Source organism: Pleurodeles waltl, chromosome 4_1 (assembly GCF_031143425.1).
Source record: "Pleurodeles waltl isolate 20211129_DDA chromosome 4_1, aPleWal1.hap1.20221129, whole genome shotgun sequence".
In the NCBI taxonomy this organism is placed as follows: Eukaryota; Metazoa; Chordata; class Amphibia; order Caudata; family Salamandridae; genus Pleurodeles; species Pleurodeles waltl.
Genome location: NC_090442.1, coordinates 666,144,086 through 666,165,015, shown reverse-complemented (window position 1 = coordinate 666,165,015; position 20,930 = coordinate 666,144,086). Strand labels below are relative to the sequence as shown.

At 43.9% G+C, this 20,930-nt stretch overlaps 1 protein-coding gene across 1 annotated transcript in view; it reads right to left on the bottom strand.

The window, feature by feature from the left end:
- Positions 1-20,930, bottom strand: part of CAND1 (cullin associated and neddylation dissociated 1) — a 300,273-nt gene that overhangs the window by 134,080 nt on the left and 145,263 nt on the right. Inside the window, exon 10 of the mRNA XM_069229173.1 lies at positions 786-2,279. Within this exon, the coding sequence (XP_069085274.1) occupies positions 786-2,279 (1,494 nt within the window). The remainder of the gene's footprint in view (positions 1-785; positions 2,280-20,930) is intronic.

The window sequence follows — 20,930 nt, the reverse complement described above, 5'->3', positions numbered from 1 at the left end:
AGGCAACCCTCCTTTTCATAGGAATCCTGAAGGGTGTGTGAAGGAGGCCTTGTAAGGATTTTCACTGCTGAAGGGAGAATATAGACGTTAATTGGCTTGGAGTCTGTGATGTCTGGCAGCTGAAGCGTAAGTTGCCCTTTGGGAGGAGGCGTGGCTCAGCACCCAGGGCTGAAGGCTTACTGAACACTGAAAGGTGGCTCTCCCTTGTAATACAGTAGTAAGCCAATAGTAACTCTTGAAGAGCAAGTGATTGAGAATACAATCTTTATTTCTGCTGTCAGACACTTGATCACTCATTTATAAAATACTCTTGAAAATGTTTAATATCCTTGCTTATCTTTTCACATTCATTTTTGTGATTCCGTCAAACCCTCTAGTTTGAAAACTGAAGACAAGAGGAAATAGCAAGTGAGAGGTTGTTCAAAATCCTACACTTAGACATACTGAATAACTAAGGATCATGTGGCAATAAACTAATTACTTTCAGTACACATAATACACATCAACTAAATAATCTTTAGGCGTCTGACAGTTCAATCACTAACTGCAGTATGCTATTCAAGCCCTATGGTAGTCATTTCTTCATGCTTAAACAATGAAATGTTCCATTTTGTTGCAACCAGACAATTATTTGTAAATCATAAACAAATAATTTGTGCTGCAAGCAAATGAGCAGCCACAAACATTCAAGACACAAACTTATTACAGAACATAATTTACAAACTCAATAACATACCACAATATAATGAAATTTAATTAGAAGAACATAGCGGTTTATTACTCACCAGAGGCCAAGTATCCTTTCAGTCGTGGTAGCAGAGTCTCTGGATCAATTAAAGTAAGCTTACCCAAGCACTCAGCGACAACATTTCTGGTCCCCTCTTCTGCACATTCGCAGTGTGTAAGCAGTAAGGTCCAAATACTTTCAACATATGGTTTGAGGCCAGATACTGATGCAGAGCCAATTATTTCTTTAAGAGAGTGTAGTAAAAGATACTGCCTCTTCGGTTGACCAGTGATTTCTTGTAAGACAAAGGGCAGATACTCTGGAAGATTGCCAACACTGATACTACCTAGTGCATAGGATGCTGCAGATTTAACTTCTTCACTCGAAGACGAAAAGGCATCTAATATTACAGCCTTGAGTTCAATTTGCCCACTGAGGTCAATATGATGTCCAACCTCTCCTAGTGAAAGTAAAGCCAAAAGACGAATAGAATCAGTGGACCTAGAGTTCTTTACATCTTGAATAAACTGGCCAACAACAGCAGGTCCTTCTTTTGGGCATGCTCGGGTAAGTGCTGCTACACATTTGGCAATGGAATAATAGGACTGCTTGTGGGTAAGGGATGTGGTCTGAGCATATACAGGGCCAGTCAACATTCGTAGTAAATCCATATACCCCAAATTAGCAGTTCCAGTTATGACTAGAGCCTGAAAAAATTCTAACATAGCACTAAGAGCTCCTCCCTGAAGCAGAGGTGATCTTACTAGCCCAATCAGCTCAGTCAGGATGGACCCACTGATCTTAGAAAGAGAAGATGGATATACAGTTGCCAACGTTGTGAGAAAGCTGATGGCCATCTGAGACACATGCATGTCACTTTCACTGATAAGAGGTGGAAGCTCATCCAGGACAGCATCTATCATTGAAGCAGTTAGACAATCACTGTAGTTCTGAATTAATATATCCAGAGCTGACAGTGTACTGAGCTTTAAAGCACGCTGGTTCTTACGTAGAAAAGATGCAAGAATAGGAACTGCTTCCCCAAGTATCGGTCTCAGGTCGATCTTCAAAGGAGATCCAGCAATTAATGTCAGTGCTTTCACAGTGGTTAAGCGGGTTATCTCATTCTTGAGTCTTTCCAAGAAGATCTGCAGTGTGCTAGGCAAGTCACTTCCCAAGTTGTCTCCAAGACTACAAATAATTTGACCCATGCATGAGATGGCCCGTTCTTTCACTTCCTGATCAATGTCTGCAGCTTTCAGGCGCTTGATGGTGCAGGTAAACAGATCTTTGATGTATGGGGTAGAGTCAAAAAGAGAGGGTTGGTCTAAAGGACGAATAACCTTCACAACTTGCTGTGTAACCAAGAGGGCTTCAGAGGTGATCTTGTAAAATGGATCTCCAACACAGGCCACAACTGGGGGCACCAACGCTTGAACATGAGGGTGGAAGACATGTGGTGAATGGTTACAGAGAATCACGTACAGACAAGATAAGGCATCTATCTTCAAATTGGATGAGCTGGACTTGTCGTTCAAAGAGAAGATGATACCTGAAAGCAAAACGAAGTGGTAAAATGGAGTATGAGACAAATGCAGCTAAAACAGGATTTTATTTAACATTAAAAGCCTCCTAAATGCAATATGTAGTACCGTATTACTTAGGGAGGAAAGGAAAATGTTACTCACCCTGTAACTATTGATTTGTAACAGAGCGCTGCAGATTCATATACTTTGCATATTTCTGCCATCTACTAATGGGTACAAGATTTGCAAATTGTTTTTGTTTGAAGTCGTCTTTGGTAGTGAGATATCTCCAGATTCCTCCTTCACCCAACAATGCACCAGACTGAAGACTACATCAGACTGCTTTCCCTACCGGGTAAGAAGTGTTAGTGGAGTGTAGTGAAGTAAGACAGAAAAGAAGGACTGTGACTAAACATAGTAAGAACCTGAATTATTACTCACTTCCAGGGAAATGGGAAGGTGCATTTAAATCTATAGCACTTCCTGCTAAACAAAAAATGGCTGAAAATCAAGATATTCGATCTGTATCGTGTTGTAGCTACACATGATTTAGTTAGACTACAAAGCAGTGCCCCCACTGAAGTGATAGAGAGCTAAAGATGCAGATATTTGAAACTAGGATCTCAATAACCTTTGGCAAACCAAAGCCTCTTGACGAACATGAATAGGCACAGTAATGCTTAGCGAATGTTTGTGATGTTGACCATTGGGTAGCTTTACCGATGTCTGCTATAAGACGGTTTCTAAAAAGAAATGCAACAGTAGGCCCCTCCTTACGAGTGGAATGTGCTCTAGACTGTGTAAGCATTGTACGCTTAGCTTTATCAAGGTAGGTTGCATACATTTAACAGTCCATCTGGCAATAATACTATTGGAAATTGAGTTTAATAAGTTAGGTATGGGAAAAACACAATGAAGAGTTTGCTTTTGCAGAGAGATTTAGTCCTACCAAAAAAATACATTAATGTTCTTTTGGCATAAGGGTGTAAAATGCCCTTTCTGCCACTGACCGGATGAGGTAAGAAAATGGACAACTCAATAGTCTAGCTAACCTGCAAAGGAGAAAACCTTTAGCAAATATCTGGTGTTAGTTCATAAATCCATTTTACCTTTATGTACCTGAACAAAAAGGTTCCTCCAATGTTAATGCCTGCAAATCATCAATATTGCAATGAGTAAATTGCCACTAAGTGTGCCTTTCGAAACAAAGTGTTTTTCCACAGGAGTGCAGTGCCTCAAATGAAGGCCAGATTTAAGGTTTGCTGAAAACTGGGCCTCACTAACATTAGATCTTCCCATTGGCCCTCCACTTGTGACCACTGTCTCACTGAACACTATTGTAGTGGACGCATATGCAATCTTGCACAAAGTCTAATTGCTATACATGAAACTATCATACCCAAAAGTTTCATTATGTTCCTTTCAGTAATGACCTGCTCTCAGAAAAAAGGACAGCAGCCTTTGAAATGGCATCAATCTCTCTTGATTTGAATAGGGTTTCCGTCACATTTATCACAGCTCCTAGGAAAGGTTTGATTTGTAGAGATTATAGAGAAGACCTTACCACATTGATTTTGAACCCTAGCGTGCGCAAGAGTAACTCCTGCTTGCGTTTGTGCTAGGTATTGCTGCAGACTGCTACTCTATCTATTAATTGTCTAAGTGTAGGAAGATATGAATGGTGTTGAAGCAAATATGTGCCTCCACCACAGCTAAGCACTTGGTGAACATCGCTGGCGCTGCTGTGACTCAGAATGGGAGAACCTTCAACTAGCATTCCTGGCCAGTTACCACAAAACACAGAAAGCGGTTATGGGTCTAATGGGGATGTGGAAGCTAGTGTCCTTGTGGTCGAGGATCGCTATACAGTCCCTTATGCAGAGCAGCAGAATGGAGTCCTGTGGGGTGGTCATCCTATAGTGCACCGACCAGATTTAGTGGGTTAACAGCTTGAGGTCTACAATAGGCAATAGGGTTCCATACGTGAGAGAAGAATCTGATTGATTTAGAAATCCTCCATCTGAGTGACTGCCCTCACATTAGCTTGTTTGCTTGTTGCATCTATCCTGTTACTTTCTTCATCTGAAAGATGTGTTTCTCCAGCAGCCTGGTTGCATGAACAACTAGTCTGGGGCACATCCCTTGGTATACACAGGATCATATAGGGCAGGCTTACATTTCTTTTCAAGCATTGCAGAGACACCACATATATTTACTTGGTCTTAAGAACTGTCAGCTCTATACTTTGAGATGCTTTTGGTGAAGTACAGACATTTTGGTTTTTAAGAGTGCACCATTAGAAAGTTGACTTCATCTTCTACCACGTAAATGTTCCCTTTATGATGCTCGGTTGCCTGCTGGATAAGGGTCTGATAAGCCATTGATGATCTGGAATTGCGAGGGGAGGGTATATTCGACAGCTTGTGGATTTGACAGGTAAGGGCTCTAAATTTCTGCCATCCTCTAGGATGATGAGAATCTTCAATAGGGCCCGTACCACCCCTAGCTAATGGAGGATGTAAATATGGGTCCTGTCTTTTCTAAGGACTTCCTTCATCTGAGTCCGTATGAAGTGTGTGTATAGATTGGTGTCATGGAGGAGTAGGTTGTTGGGTCTGTGGTGGAGACTGTAGAATAATAGCAGGAAATTGTGTGGGAGGGCTAGTTCCCTGAGCCCTACTCATTCTGCAAGCCGAGCCCTCTCTCTCAGCCTGGTGCTGGCTGCGGTGTATTAGAGTCCAGCAAGCAAGAATCTTCACTATGGATAGAATAAAAGATATATAGATATACATACACACACATACATACATATATACATACTCAGACCAAAATCAAGGTCTTTTTAAAAGCCCGTTATAGTACAGGTTTCGAAAAGTGCGTTTTGGAGTGGATTTTGACTCAGAAGAAGGCTTGATGGAGACCCTATGCAGGGCTGGTGTTAGCTAGTGCAAATGCTGGAGGTCCTTGGTCAAAGGGTTTCTAGGAGCCAAGGATGTCTCCAGAAGTCGGCAGATTAGCCTGAATGTCAGTGCCTTGTGTGACTAGTCTTAGGCCTTAATGGCCAAATCCCTTAAGGGTGGAACAAGACCTCTTTGAAGAACCCTGGACAGTTGAATTTCAAGCAAGTGTGAAGGAAGGATAAATTACTTACCTGTGCCCCATTGCGCGAAGATGTATTCTGCGACTTCGCCATGTAGGACCCAATCGTGAGCGTCCTCTAGGTGTCTGCTCAGAAAATCTGCTTCCACGTTTTGCTGACCTGGCAGGTGGACCGCTGTAAGTGACATTCCTCTGGCCAGGAGCCAATGCCATATCGCTTGGGACTCTCGAGATAGGGGTAGGGATCTCGTTCCCCCCTGTTTGTTCAAATAATACATCGTGGTTGTATTGTCCGTTTGTATTAGGAGAGTTTTCCCCTGAATTAGTGGTATGAAAGACTTGAGAGCCAGATGGACCGCTCTGAGTTCTAGCAGATTGATGTGGTACTGCTTTTCCTTGTCTGACCACAGGCCCTGAGCTTGAAGGGGACCCAGATGAGCCCCCCATCCCTGAAGAGACGCATCCGTTACTAGGGTGTCGGATGGAAGTACCTGGTGAAACGGAGCACCCACTGACAGGTGAGGTCTGTGCATCCACCATCTCAATGATTGAAGTGCTACCGCCGGTAGTTGCACTCTGTCCTCCCAGCGACCTGTCCTTTGGCTCCAGTTGCTCTCCAATGCCTCTTGGAGGGGCCTCATGTGGAGTCTGGCATTTGGGACAATAAAAATGCATGATGCCATGGAGCCCAGCAGCGATGTCACCTGACGTGCCGTAGGTGAGTTGGCTCTCAACAGGTCCTGACACTTCCTGTCTATTGAGGATAGTCGTTCCTCCGAAGGATACACTCTTTGGAGTTCTGTGTTTATGATAGCTCCCAGGTAGTGAAGGTTCTGTGTTGGAATCAAGGTTGACTTTTGGTAATTGACCTGAAGACCTAGAGACTTGCAAACTCCGAGCACAATGTCCCGATGGCTTGTCGCCTGCTCCGGAGAAGAAGCCTTCAGTAACCAGTCGTCCAGGTATGGATATATGAATATCTTTTGTTTTCGAAGATGCGCCGCCACCACTGCCATACATTTCGAGAAGACGCGTGGCGCAGATTTCAGGCCAAATGGTAGAACTCTGAACTGGTAATGCTGTAACGCTACTTGGAAGCGCAGGAATTTTCGATGTTTGGGAGCTATTGGGATGTGAAAATACGCATCCTGCAGGTCGATGGAGCACATCCAGTCTCCCTGATGTAGCTGAGGGAAAATCTGGTGAAGTGCCAGCATCCTGAACTTCTGTTTCCTTATATATTTGTTCAGCAGCCGTAGGTCCAGAATTGGCCTGAAAACGCCCTCTCGACCCTTCTTCGCCACCAGAAAGTAACGGGAGTAAATCCCCTTTCCTCTGTGCGCAGGTGGAACCTTTTCTATGGCATTCTTTTTTAGGAGGGCGAGAGCCTCTTTGCGCAGCAGGCTGAGATGAGATGGATTGCCTTTGGTTGGCGGCAAGTGTGGTGGAGGCTGTTTGAAAAGAAGAGTAGCCATGTTCGACAATATTGAGCACCCATTTGTCTCTTGTGATAGAGTGCCACTCGTGAAGATAAGCTGTAATACTTCCCCCCACCGGAGTGGTGTACAGTGTCGAGGGAAGCGAGATCTCATTGTTTGGTGGGTGCTTTCGGAGTGGACTGCTGAGGTCTACTTGACCCTCGCTCCCTTGTGTTCCTTCGCTGAAAAAGAGGGCGTCCCTGTTGTTGCTGTGACCTTTGGGACCAGTGAGGGGTTTGAACCCTCTGCTGGAAAGGGCGCCTGTCATAAGGCCTGTACCTCCGTCTGAAATCTTTCTTTCTTTCCAGGCCCACTGCCCTCATGGTATCCACCTCGGTCTTCATGCGGGCCATTTCCTCGTCTGCAAGGGCACCAAATAGAGAGTTCCCGGAGAATGGGAGATTCAGGATGCGTTGTTGTGCTTCCTGCTTTAAACCAGTGAGCCTCAGCCAGGAAGACCTCCTTGCACAGATTCCATGCGCGTACCCATGTGCAGCTAAATCTGCCCCATCTGCTGCCGCGCTGATAACCTGGTTGGATACCAGGCATCATTCTTGCAGGATCTCTTGGAAATCTTGTCTGTCCTCTCTGGGCAATTTCTCTGTGAATCTATTGAGAGAGTCCCACAGAGAACGATCATACCTACCCAGGAGTGCAGAAGCACTGGAGACTTTCATTGCCGAAGCCGCCGTCCCGCATATCTTTCTCCCCAGAGAGTCTAGATGCCTGCTCTCTTTATCTGGGGGGACCGTGGATGATGATGCCACCGAGTGGGTCTTTCGGGCTGCGGCTAATATTACCGAGTCCGGTGGCGGATCCTTCCTTAGGAACAGAGGGTCCTGTTCGGGAGCTTTGTATTTTTCGAGAATCCTAGCCGGGGCAGATTTGAGCGAGGCTGGGGCCAGAAAAGTGTCCATGGTTGGCTGCAACAAACCAGGCACTAGAGGCAGCAGCTTTTTTGATGCTGATCTCTGTTGTAGAGTCTCAAAGATGACTGATGAGGAGGTAGATGGCTCTGGAACGTCTATGTTTAGTTTCTGCGCTCCTCTTAGCAGCACCTCGTTAAACGTGGTAATGTCATCCACCGGTGAGACCCTAGCAGGTGGTGAATCTGTTAGGGTGGGTGAATAACGCCCGACAGATGATCCTGAAGACGACCAAGAGGGTGATCTTCTTCGTGAACGAGACCTGGATCGTCGTTGAGAACGAGACCTGCTGCGAGACGCTGTAGCAGAGCGCCCAGGCCTCGCGGCCGGTTGACGAGGAGCAGAACGAGCCCGTCCTGCCCTTGCGGTCGGTGATGGCGTTCTTGGTAGGGAGGCAGTAGGCGAGTACATTCGCGAATATTGCGAATCTGGGGAGGCCGCTGGTCTGTTAAGGCTCTCCAGCCATCTTGGAGATAGATTGATGGGCGAGACATGCCCAGATGATGCCGCTCTTGACCGAGAAGAGTCGCTCGGTATGGAGACCACTGGAGATGGTGTGGCCTTGTCTGGCGTGGGGCGATGTTCTACTCCCTGCGGGACAGGTAAAACCTGTGTCGATGTCGATGGCTGAGTCGACGTCGAAGGGAGCCCCACCGGTTGCTCGTGTCTCGACGTGGCGTGTCTCGACGTGGCGTGTCTCGACGTGGCGTGTCTCGACGTGGCGTGTCTCGACGTGGCGTGTCTCGACGTCGAACAGCGATCTTTGGACCTCGACCTGCTCGCCGTCGTGTGCCTCGACGTGGAGCGGTGGGAAGCCGACGGCGGATGTCTCTCATGCCGTCGTGGCGATTTCGACGTCGTGTCTCTTGACGTCGGGGGGCGCACAGCCTTTGGTGGCGACCGGGCACGCCGGCGATGGCTCGACGTCGATCGGCGGGCTGCCGTCGACGGAGACCTGCCCCTGCGATGGTGTTCCCTCGACGCCGTCTCCTTCGACGTCGGGTGTGTCGCCGTCGATCAATGCCGGTGAGACGGTGGTAGCGTCGACGTCGACGGGGAACAAACAGGTACTTTCCTACCTGCCGACGTCGACCTAGCCATTCTCTCCTGAGAATGGCCTGCTGGTTGTCTGGGAAGTGAAGAGGACAATGTTTTCTGCCTCTCCTGAAGCCCATGCAGCCTGATCTTTTCTCTGTCTTGCAGAGTCCTCTTTGACATATTCTTGCAGTGCTTACAAGTGTCAGGGCAGTGACTCTGAGGCAGGCACACTATACACAGAGAGTGTGGGTCTGACTGGGCCTTCTTCCCACAAGCAGGGCATTTGACAAAAAGTGAAGGCATTTTTCTGTCAGGAAAAAACTGCCAAGCTCAGACAAAGATGTTATTTGTCGAATGAAAAAGGAAAAAACGCTTTTTTTAAAGGATTTTTCTGAGAAAAACTCAGAAAAACTGAGAGCTCAATGCTCCAGGATCCTCTCAGAAGAAGCTGGAAAAAAGAACTGACCTAACTGTGAACCAACTGTCACCTTTCCTTCACCCCTGAGGCATGGTGGGATACTGGAGGTGCTCAGGGTCTTAAAGGCACGGTGCCAAAGTTTTTATGGTTCTCCTGTGTTAACCTGCATGCAGCCTATTGGCTAAGAATGCTCCATTGTTTTTCAATGCAGTTTTTTCTCTTTTTCTCTAGAGTTTACTGCTGCTTGCTTCCCTAAGCCCAGTTGTGGGGGCTTGCGTAGATATTTATTCTCTATTGTAATTTTATAATATTAAAAAAATTAAAAAATAAAACTTCATAGAAATAAAGCATTTTAGCCTGTTTTAACATTATAGCCTGCATTGCTGTTTTACACATGTATAATATGTGTGTATTTTATATATGCTCCGGGGTCCCCGCACAAGGGCGGGAATATTCAATGTTTATGACTTTGATGAGGATACCCCTGGAAGAGAACAGTGGCTCTCTGGGTAGTTTTTGCCCTGGGAACTGCAATTTACTACAGTGGAATTTCCTTCTCCTACGCATATGAAGTGTCAGAGAACAGGACCTCGGAGCTGCACTCTATGAGCAGTAGCAATACCAGACAAGCTTCCACCCTTGCATTTGGCTCCCTTAATGACCGCAGTCCAGGTGTTTTTAAAGGTTCTAGATGTCTCATTTTATGCCAAACCCAAAAACATTCTTGGTAATATCTGATTGTTTGGGCTTGAAACCCTGGCAAGCTGGGGAGGGGGAAACCATGTGCTCTGAAAAGTGGCAGAGCATACACACCAGATGGTGATCTTACCACAGATATTTGTTATTACATTTTGGGCAACCCTGGAAAACTGTACACTCCGTGGTACCCTCCCAAGCATTCACTTTCAAATGCAACATAAGTCCAGAAGTGAATACCCACTGTGGCTAGGTTGGGAGTCAACATGCAGTAAATGCTTCTTCTAGCAACTGATCACGATCGTAAATGGCTGGAATATTTTTTTTTTTTAAATAATAATAATAATTTAAAAAAAAAAAAAAAAAAATGGAGTGATTTTGTCAGCTACCCTTGAAGTCATATTGAAAAATCCTGAACTAGATGGTGGGGGGAAAAATAGTTTTAGGTGGAGCCTGTCTCAGGGCACTGTAGGTCAGAGGATGAGTCACAAGCAGAAACACTTACTGTTTTTCCCCTGTTAACCAAAATGTGGCTATGACAGTATAGAAAAGCCTAAACCAGTCTGAACAGAACCATAACCGACAAAGGGAAGTGTGAGCTTTCTAAACTCTTTAGCCTTATGTAAATATCACTGTAATGCTATTTTAACATCAAGAGCATGCTAAGATCCCTCTCCTAAGTGCGTTCGATTTGAGAAACTGTAGGCAACAAATACTGATTTACAGGGCAACCTGAAACAGCCTTTGAAAGAAACTAAGGTTGTGCCTTTACTGACACTTTATTACAACGAAAATAAACATGTAGGGTTCATCAAAATAGAGATCTGGATGCTCACCTATTCTTGGGGCAGAAAACTGCCACTAAAACATCATTTTTGATGAAAGTAACTGTAAATCAGCCCTGTGCATTGGCTCAAAGCGAGGTTCCCTCAACTTGAAGACAACTACATTCAATTCCCAGGGCGAAGGAGGTGGTCTTGTGGCTGGGGAAAACACAATGAATTTCAAGGAAATCTCTAATCTCTGGAATAGTGAAATATATGCTCAAGGCAGCTTAAAATAAGCAGTGATTGCATCCAAGGGCACTTTAAAAGAAGAAAATCGTAAATCAATAAACCAAACTTTTCAAAATAATGGAAATACGTCAAAACCTTTGCTTCCTGGCATGTTCTAGGATTCAATTAGCTGTGAACAACCTCTTCCAATCAAATGCATATGCCAGCCTTATATAGAAGGGTGTTTCCCTTTGCTTCAAATGTCCATATTGTAGGATGCCAGGAGTGACGGTAGGTTGGAAAAACATTCTACCCAACATCCAGGACATCAGAGCCAACCTAGTCAGAAGTATTAATTGACAAAATGGCCACATGAAGGTCTGGTCTGGGTATCACCACTGTATAGGTCAATGCACAACAAATGGTTTCAGCTTCAAGCTGCTGAATCTGAATTGGATGCTCCACCTTGAAGTAAGAGCATATTCCTTCTCCACTGAAGGCCACAGCTCTGGAGTCATAGGGCTGCTTTTAGGAGCACTTTACTAAACAGGAGTCCATCACCACAGTCTGGGAAGAATCACAGAATGAGGGGGTATGCCAGCCAGAAGATTCTTCCTCTTGGACCAGTACTTCAAAGGGTGGGGGCAAGGGAGGTTGCACTATCTAGATCGCCTTAACTGCATGATATTGAAAAAAGAAAACCCAGAAATAGTACCTCTCGCATCTTTTACTGAGCTGGGGCTGGACACTTTTGGGAGTATAGGAGGGGAGGGCGTGAACATCTGGGGTGAGGTCAAAGATGTCAGACTAAGCCAAGAAGGCTGCCTTACACAGACTACTTAATAGAAATCTACAGTACACTTTAACACCAATAGGGCTGTCAGATATTTACATTTATTATTCGACTATTTTCATGAAGTCTGCTTTTTTTTCTTCTCTGGAGAAACATTCCATGCACTGGCTTCATTGAATTCCAAACAGAACGGTCACAGCAGCTTACCAAAACTGAAGAACTGACTTCATTAAAAGTGATTTCAGAAATATAGTAAACCTTACTCTCAAAAGAGTAACTTTTTCTGCTTGTAGATTCACAGATGTTTGCATAAAAAAAAAATTTGCCCTCTCTACTAAGAAGTCTGGTTGTGGGAAGAACACCAGAAGCTCAATGGTTTGAGATGGAATAGTGTTACAGCCTTTGGAAGAAATTTGACACTGGTACTAAGGACAGCTCTGCCTTGTGACCCTTAAAGAAATGCTCCTCAAACGTGAAGCCTTATATTTCACTAACATGTTAAGGATGTGATGGTGACAAGGAATGCCACCTTCCAGGATAGAACTGTAAGGGGCATGAACATCGATGTTCAAAGTGTGGGCCAATAATTCTGATAAGGATGAAAACAGACTGGGGTGGGAGCAACTCTGGGTGGGATAAACCTTTTGAGACTTCCATGAAGGCCTTCGCCACAGGTATTCTGAATATAAACATGTGTTCTTTATTCGTCATGTTCAGGGCTATTGCAGAAAGGTATAAGCGTATGGACAAATATGATTAGCCTAATTGTTGCAAGTACTGAATGGGTTAAGTGGGTCTACATTTTTAGGACTGCAGTTGTGAACAAATCTTTTCCACTTGGAAACATAGCAGGCCCAGGCAGTGGGTCTGCATATTTCTTTAAGGATAGACATACTCTCTTGAGACCTCAGGGGCATGACCACTTGATTAAGTTGCCAGCAAATGGAATGTCTGATTTTGCACTGGTCTTGCATGTGAAGGTTCAGCCTTCTCAGGAACTTCGTGTGAAGAACCACTGACAATACCAGGAGAGTGGAGAACCACGTTTCCCTGGCCCAAGTGGGAGCGTTCAGGATGAGAGCAAGAGTTTAGCAACAACTTACAACCAAATACAGAAGCAGTGAGAGAGACTGAAAAGCACTGTCCAAGGACTGTGGGTGTGAAACCTGGAGGCAAAGGTTTGGCATTTTTTGTTTTGGGTAGTGATGAACAGGTCGACATTGGGTACCCTCCCCCAATCGGCAGAAGTATGGGAGTAGGATTTGTGGATGAAGTTCCCACTCATGGACTTGTTGCTGCATTCTGCTGAACAGGTCTGTATATAGGTTGTTCACTCAAGGAAGATACTCCGACAGGAGATGTATCTCATGGTGAATAGCCCAGTTTGAAATGGTCTGAGCTAAACAGGATAGCTGCTGTGAATGTCACCATGTTTTTGAAAGTAAAACATGGTGGTCATGTTGTCCGTTTTTAGAAGGACTACCTTTTGCTGAATATCTTGGAAGAATGTCTTGAGTGCCAGCTGGATAACTGAGTCTATAAAGGCCAGGTACTGCAACAGGTTGTTGCTGTTTCATCACTGCAGAGAGCGAGGAGTGCTGGACTGCATCAACACTAGAGCTTCTCAATGACCCTCAGCTTGTGACTGTTGCTAGATTGGGAGCATGTGTAAGCGGACGCGAGGAACAATGGCTATGCAAGAAGCCATCATACATAAAAGGCGCATAACTGTTCTGACAGTCAGTTGACAATTTGGCTGAAAGAGGCAGAAGCTGCTGGAAAGCCTGCACTCTTGCTAAACTGGGATAAGGTTTGCCGGTAATTCTTTAGTACAGTTCCTAGAAAGTGTTGAATTTGCAGAGGTTGCTGGTGGGACTTGACAGCGATTATTATTTAGCTCAGTTTGTAAAGGAGGGATATTATTGTTTAAATATGGGCAATGCTGCTTGCTAGCACTCTTGCACAGACAATCATCTAAGTAAGGGAATACATGAATGCTATTCATTCGGTCTGTGGAGGGTGGCCACAACTGCAAGGCACTTTGTGAACACTCCGGGTTCAGTGGTGACCCTGATCGGTGGCACTTGGAACTTGAAATCCTGATAACTTAACATGAATATTAGGTAGCAGCGATGAGTGTGATGGATTGTATATAGAAACAGGAATACTTTAGGTCGAGAGCTGTCAAAGTCGCCTTGTTGTAGAAAAGGAATAACATGCCTTAGGCAGGGCTGTAGCTTGGTCAGTTAGACAGGGGGGGTGTAAGCTTCAGATTGCCCAACAATTCTCACCATACCTGATTGAAAGCAGCTGAGAGAAAGAGAGAGAGCGCGCGAATGTGTCTGTGTGTGTGTGTGTGTGTGTGTGTTATATATCTCATTCTGTGAATAAAACCAAGGGAGTAGACTCCCCTGCCTTGGTGTTGCAAAGGCATTAGCTCTACTGGGCCCTGGAGGATAAGAGCATGGACTTATTGCAGAAGGAGCTGGTGATCTGCAGGGAGGGTGTGAGTCCGTGGTGGGATGTTGGGTGGGATTGCAGTGCGTTTCAGGCAGTATCCTGATTAAGGAAGTACAGCCACGCCTTCCATGGTTCTGCCTCTGGCGTTCAAGATTATTTTTGCTCAAGAGCAAAAAGAAATAATTGCTATTAAATAAGCTGCATATTCACTTTTATTTTCTTTCTATATCTAATGTCATCTTATTTGCACCTAATGAAAAAGACACTATGAAACTGGAAGTGAAGGGATTAACAACAGCCAATAAATGTAGGTCTTAATTTGAAAAGTGAATGCAGGAATATATAAATAAGTATTGCCACGCTTCAAGAAAACATAGGCATATTTTTGAGCTCAAGATCAATATACAACAATGTACATAGGGTTGCAATTTAAATCCCAATAACTTGATGTGAATACCAAAACACCATTCTAGCACCACCTACCTCATTCAAGAGAATTCACCAATTCTGGCAAATCTGTCCTACAACATTTTGCCTCTTGATTTTTAACATTTTTGGGGGGACAAATGCTATTAAATAAAACTGGTTTGCCAGTTTAAGCAAAAGGTTTCATAGCATTGTGAAAGCTCATGTAAGAGTCCCCCAAAATCATAAAAGATGAGGGAGCTGAATAAAACTCCTGTGGACATCAGATTTGTGGCCTGTGCATGGAGACAGATTTTAGAGTGAGGGACATTATTAAATTACACATAATGAGAGCTGTCAAATGAAATACCATAAATACATTTTAGATTGTTCCTAAACTTTTACCAACCTAGATACTACATGTCATTCAGGTACTGGATTATAGATTGTATTTTAAAATGGGTCACACCAGCTTTTATAACAATATTCTTCCATTCTTTGATTAGTCCATCAAGATGATGAACAAGAGAAAGCTGATCTTTGAGTAACCTAAAGGTACCCTTGTTCAGGCACTACAAATAACTTGCCAATTGATGGGAACATACAGTACAGAAAGTGTGATTTAACATCACTAGATAGGCAACATGCCATTCTTAGATTCCCTAAGTTACCAATATGGACGAAGTATTGGGTGAGGAAGCCAAATCTTCAATTATAGACAGACTTGTAATGTGGTGGCATAACTGAGTAGAGCTAAAAGAGAAGGGAGAGTTTTGGTATCCCTTGAATATATTTACTTGTCTAGTTTTAGATTCTCTTAGTGTTACAATGAGAACAAATGTAAGCACTTTAGCACAACACAACTGTTATGGAAATCAAGCCTCACCTTTAAAATGAAAATCTAGTGGGAGGAGCCAAGACGACTGCCTGAGAAGACGCACCTTCCTACAGCTCCCAGTAAAGCAACTGAAATAGTCCTTCCAAAGTAATCACAAAAACCAAACACTCAAAAAGGGAAGTAGACATTCCAGGAACATACCAGAGGCGAGAAGGAACAGCTTAGTGCAAGTAAGGCTAGTGTCAAACGATTGAGCAGTAAAGGGGCAAGTTAGGACCAGGGCCACATCAGTGGGTCCCTAGACACCAAGACGCACTGGAGATCGGTAGATTGTAGAGGCGGCTCCGCAGGTTTGAGAAGGAATGGGAAAGCCTCCCTAAACGAATAGGGTGCCATGCAGGCCAAGACTCAAAATGACGATTGTGTTGATCTGGTTGGGTAAGACTGCAGAGTGAACTGAGGTGCTACTGCTTACCGAAAGCAGAACATACATGCAGATTATGCACAGGCTGACATGATTAATGGAGCAGGAACAGACAATTATATGAATGATTTAGTTACCAACTGCTGAGTACAACTGGTGGTATGAGGGCAGTTCGCAGTTGGGACTCAAGGATGTGGTATGCACTCAAGAAACTTGCCATCACTAAACAGCACCAGAAACGGTGGCAAGATGGTCCAAAGGCATAACCCAGGATGACCATGGAGGATTGCCTATAATTGTACTACACATCTCGAAGTTTGTGGCCAGCACTAAAGAACGAGCCCTTGCTCACAGACTAGAAGCTGCATTTGGGTGGCAGAATAAAAAAGAGCCATCTAGAGGGGGCATTGCTCATAGAGAACGCAATCCTGAAAGAGACAGGAAAATAATGGAAGCACTGGGCAACATACAAGGAGAAACACTGAGTAATTCCTGGTAAAAAAAGAAAAGTGTGAGCAGGCATAGGATAATGAAACAGACACCAGGAAATATGGATTTAAAACAATTTATCTTGGAGGTGCATGCGGCAATTGGAGAGAAAATACATGATGGGGCAATTACAGTTGTAATTTTATAGAACCACACGGACAAAATACAAGAGTGCATGAAAGAAGCAATGGAACGGATTGGTACAATAGAAGATACAGTTGGTAATCATACTGGGCAACTGGCTGAAAATAAGATGTCGTTGAAGAGGCATGAGGACAAACTGGCAGATTTAGATTACAGATCTACGTGTATTAATGTGAGCATTCTTGGACTGCCAGAAGGACGAAAGACACCCAATGGAAATGTTTTTAGAAACATTGCTTCCCACTCATAAAATTATTCGGAGGGATCGATGACCTACAAATAGGGTGTATAGAATGCCCGGATGGAAACAGGCACCGAAGGGTACCTCTAGGATGATTATGATGAGAAAACAGCAATATCATGAAATGCCCCAAACATTAATGGTAGTGCAACAGGAACGAACTATTGACAACAATGGGATCAGGATTTCTTTTAGCCAGATTATGGCACAGCAACTCAAATAAAATGAAAAACATTTTAAGTAGTAAAAGCTGGAAACTGAGGGAACTAAATATGTCTTATGCATTACTTCAGACAGCGCGTCTATGGATGGATGCATGAGGGAAAAGACTGTATAAAATGCTGAAGAAGTTTTGCAATTCAGTTAAGGTCTAGGATTCAATCTAAAATGTATAATAATCAGTATAAGAGCATTTACCGGACCGGACTGTATTATTAAATCTTGGTGTGACACTGTGTGCTTAGGGTGTGGGGGCAGGGGAGGCTTGATTTACAGGAATATGTAACCTCCTAAGAGCTCAACTGAGACTTCCGCGTGGAAGTCCCACCACAAGTGTGAGGCCTCCCACTAAGAGTACACACCCCACCCCCCTGCCATGACTGCAGACCCTTCCTGGCATGACTGGTGGGCCTCCACTATGAGTGGGGAGGCCCTTTGTGAATCGGGCCCAAAATTACCACATGAGCAAATGGACAAAGCAGATCGCTTGTTGGCATGTCTGGTAAATAGATAGAAAGGGGAATTAAACAGTAATAGTTGTTCAATAGCTAGGTCAAAGCAGGGGCACATACAAATCAGTACTCTATCCTTCACATATTTGAAGGCTGATTTGTATGCCTGGCAGAAGGTGGAGGGTAATGAGGCACTTGACACTTTATTAGAGAAAGCCCAGCTAGTCACATTAGAAGAAGAGATGAGGAAGAATAGTAATATGCCAACTGATGTAGAAGATATTAAATCAGCAATAGGGTAAACACCCAGAAATTATGGCTTACTTGCAGATTTCTGCCAAGAATATGTTGAGATACTGGCCTCCACAATGTTAAATACGTTTTATGAAGCAATAGTGAAAGCAGCACTTCCAGAATCGTTAAGAAGTGCTCAAACAGTTGTTTTATCCAAGCCTGGATTGTGAGTATTACAGACCACTCCCCACAATTAATGAACATGGCAAGATATTGGGGAAAATGCTGGTTAGGCTACAAGCAAAAGCAGCTGAAATACTGATCAGGCGGGATTTCTGGGAGGTCGCAAATATCCCACAAATGTAAGAAATACATTTTTTTTTATGGAACCCAAGACCAAGAATAGGAGAAATAAGTGCTATAGCTAGTCTGGACGCCCATATACAATAGATATAACGTGTATGAATATAACACTTGCAAAGTACAACCTGGGCAAAAGCTTTTTGAGATGTGTGGCATTCCTGTACACAAAGAGCGCAGCGCGGTTGAGAATAGGCAACAGAAGCTCAGGCAGATGATAGGTGCAGAGTAGAGCACAGCAGGGTTGCTCTCTGATTTTTGTGCCACTAATTTATTTCCTTGCACAACTGATGAGAATAGGACATGGAGATGATGGAAAAAGACTGATTTCTACATTGACAATAATATCATTGTATGTCAATAATATTTAGCTAACAATTAGGGATCCCGTGGATACATGCAGCAAATAATGAAAATGTCACTTACCCAGTGTACATCTGTTCGTGGCATCAGTCGCTGAGATTCACATGGTCTGCATAGATCGCCATCTGGTGTTGGGTCGGAGTGTTACAAGTTGTTTTTCTTCGAAGAAGTGTTTTCGAGTCACTGGACCGAGTGACTCCTCCTTCTGTGCTCATTGCGCATGGGCGTCGACTCCATCTTCGATTGTTTTCCCCGCAGAGGGTGAGGTAGGAGTTGTACTATAGTAATAGTGCCCGCGCAATGAAATGTGTAAGTATGTACCTATTAAAGGTTTAAATAATATATATACAAATGTACAAAATTGAAGGTAACTTCTGAACTGCTACAGGCTTCCGGGGAGGTGGGTGGGCCCATGTGAATCTCAGCGACTGATGCCACGAACAGATGTACACTGGGTAAGTGACATTTTCAGTTCGATGGCATCTGTCGCTGTAGATACACATGGTCTGCATAGACTAGTAAGCAGTCATTTCCCCATAAGCGGTGGTTTAGCCTGTAGGAGTAGAAGTTGTCTGAAATAGAGTTCTTAATACAGCTTGACCTACTGCAGCTTGTTGTGCGGATAGCACATCTATACAGTAGTGTTTGGTGAATGTGTGAGGCGTAGACCATGTGGCTGCCTTACATATTTCATGCATTGGGATGTTTCCTAAAAAGGCCATTGAAGCACCTTTTTTCCTTGTTGAATGTGCCCTGGGAGTAATGGGCAGTTGTCTTTTTGCTTTAAGGTAGCAGATTTGGATGCATTTAACAATCCATCTGGCTATACCTTGTTTTGATATTGGGTTACCTGCATGAGGTTTTTGGAATGCAATAAATAGCTGTTTAGTCTTTCTGATGTTCTTCGTTCTGTCAATGTAGTACATTAATGCTCTTTTGACATCTAATGTATGTAGTGCTCTTTCAGCCACAGAATCTGGCTGTGGGAAAAAAACTGGTAGTTCTACCGTTTGATTTAGATGGAACGGTGAACTAACTTTTGGTAAAAATTTTGGATTAGGTCGTAGGACGACCTTATTTTTATGTATTTGTATAAAAGGTTCCTGTGTTGTGAACGCTTGAATTTCACTTACTCTTCTCAGAGATGTAATGGCGATGAGAAAGGCAACTTTCCAGGTTAGGAATTGTATTCCGCAAGAGTGCATGGGTTCAAAAGGTGGGCCCATGAGTCTTGTTAGGACCACGTTTAGGTTCCATGAAGGAACAGGTGGTGTTCTTGGTGGTATAATTCTTTTAAGACCTTCTATGAATGCTTTGATGACTGGTATCCTATACAAGGAAGTTGAATAGGTAGTCTGCAGGTATGCAGATATTGCTGCAAGGTGTATTTTAATAGAAGAGAAGGCTAGCTTTGCTTTTTGTAAATGGAGCAAGTAATTTACTATATGTTTTGGAGTTGCGTCTAGTGGTTGTATCTGATTATGATGGCAGTAACAAACAAATCTTTTCCACTTACTTGCGTAGCAGTGTCTAGTGGATGGCCTTCTGGCCTGCTTTAAGACTTCCATACACTCTTGGTTAAGTTGTAAGTGTCCGAATTCTATGATTTCAGGAGCCAGATTGCTAGATTCAGCGATGCTGGATCTGGGTGTCTGATCTGTTGGTTGTGTTGCGTTAACAGATCTGGTTTGTTGGGCAGTTTGATGTGGGGTACTACAGATAGATCTAGCAGGGTTGTCTCGCCCACGTTGGTGCTATTAAAATGAGTTTGAGTTTGTTTTGACTCAATTTGTTTACTAGATAAGGGAGGAGAGGGAGAGGAGGAAAAGCGTAAGCAAATATTCCTGACCAGTTCATCCATAGGGCATTGCCTTGGGATTGCTTGTGTGGGTATCTGGACGCGAAGTTTTGGCATTTTGCGTTCTCTTTTGTTGCAAATAAGTCTATTTGAGGTGTTCCCCAGAGTGTGAAGTAGGTGTTCAGAATTTGTGGGTGGATTTCCCATTCGTGGACTTGCTGGTGATCTCGAGAGAGATTGTCTGCCAGTTGATTCTGGATCCCTGGAATAAACTGTGCTATTAGGCGAATTTGATGGTGGATTGCCCACTTCCATATGTTTTGAGCTAATAAGCTTAACTGCGTTGAATGTGTTCCTCCTTGTTTGTTTAGATAATACATCGTTGTCATGTTGTCTGTTTTGACAAGGATGTATTTGTGGGTTATGATTGGTTGGAAAGCTTTTAGTGCTTGAAAAACTGCTAATAATTCTAGATGATTTATATGCAGTTTTGTTTGATGTATGTTCCATTGTCCTCTTATGTTGTGTTGATTGAGATGTGCTCCCCACCCTGTCATGGAAGCATCTGTTGTTATTATGTACTGTGGCACTGGGTCTTGGAAAGGCCGCCCTTTGTTTAAATTTATACTGTTCCACCATAGAAGCGAGAGGTAAGTTTGGCGGTCTATTAACACCAGATCTAGAAGGTGACCCTGTGCTTGAGACCACTGTGAGGCTAGGCACTGTTGTAAGGGCCTCATGTGCAGTCTTGCGTTTGGGACAATGGCTATGCATGAGGACATCATGCCTAGTAGCTGTAGTATTGTT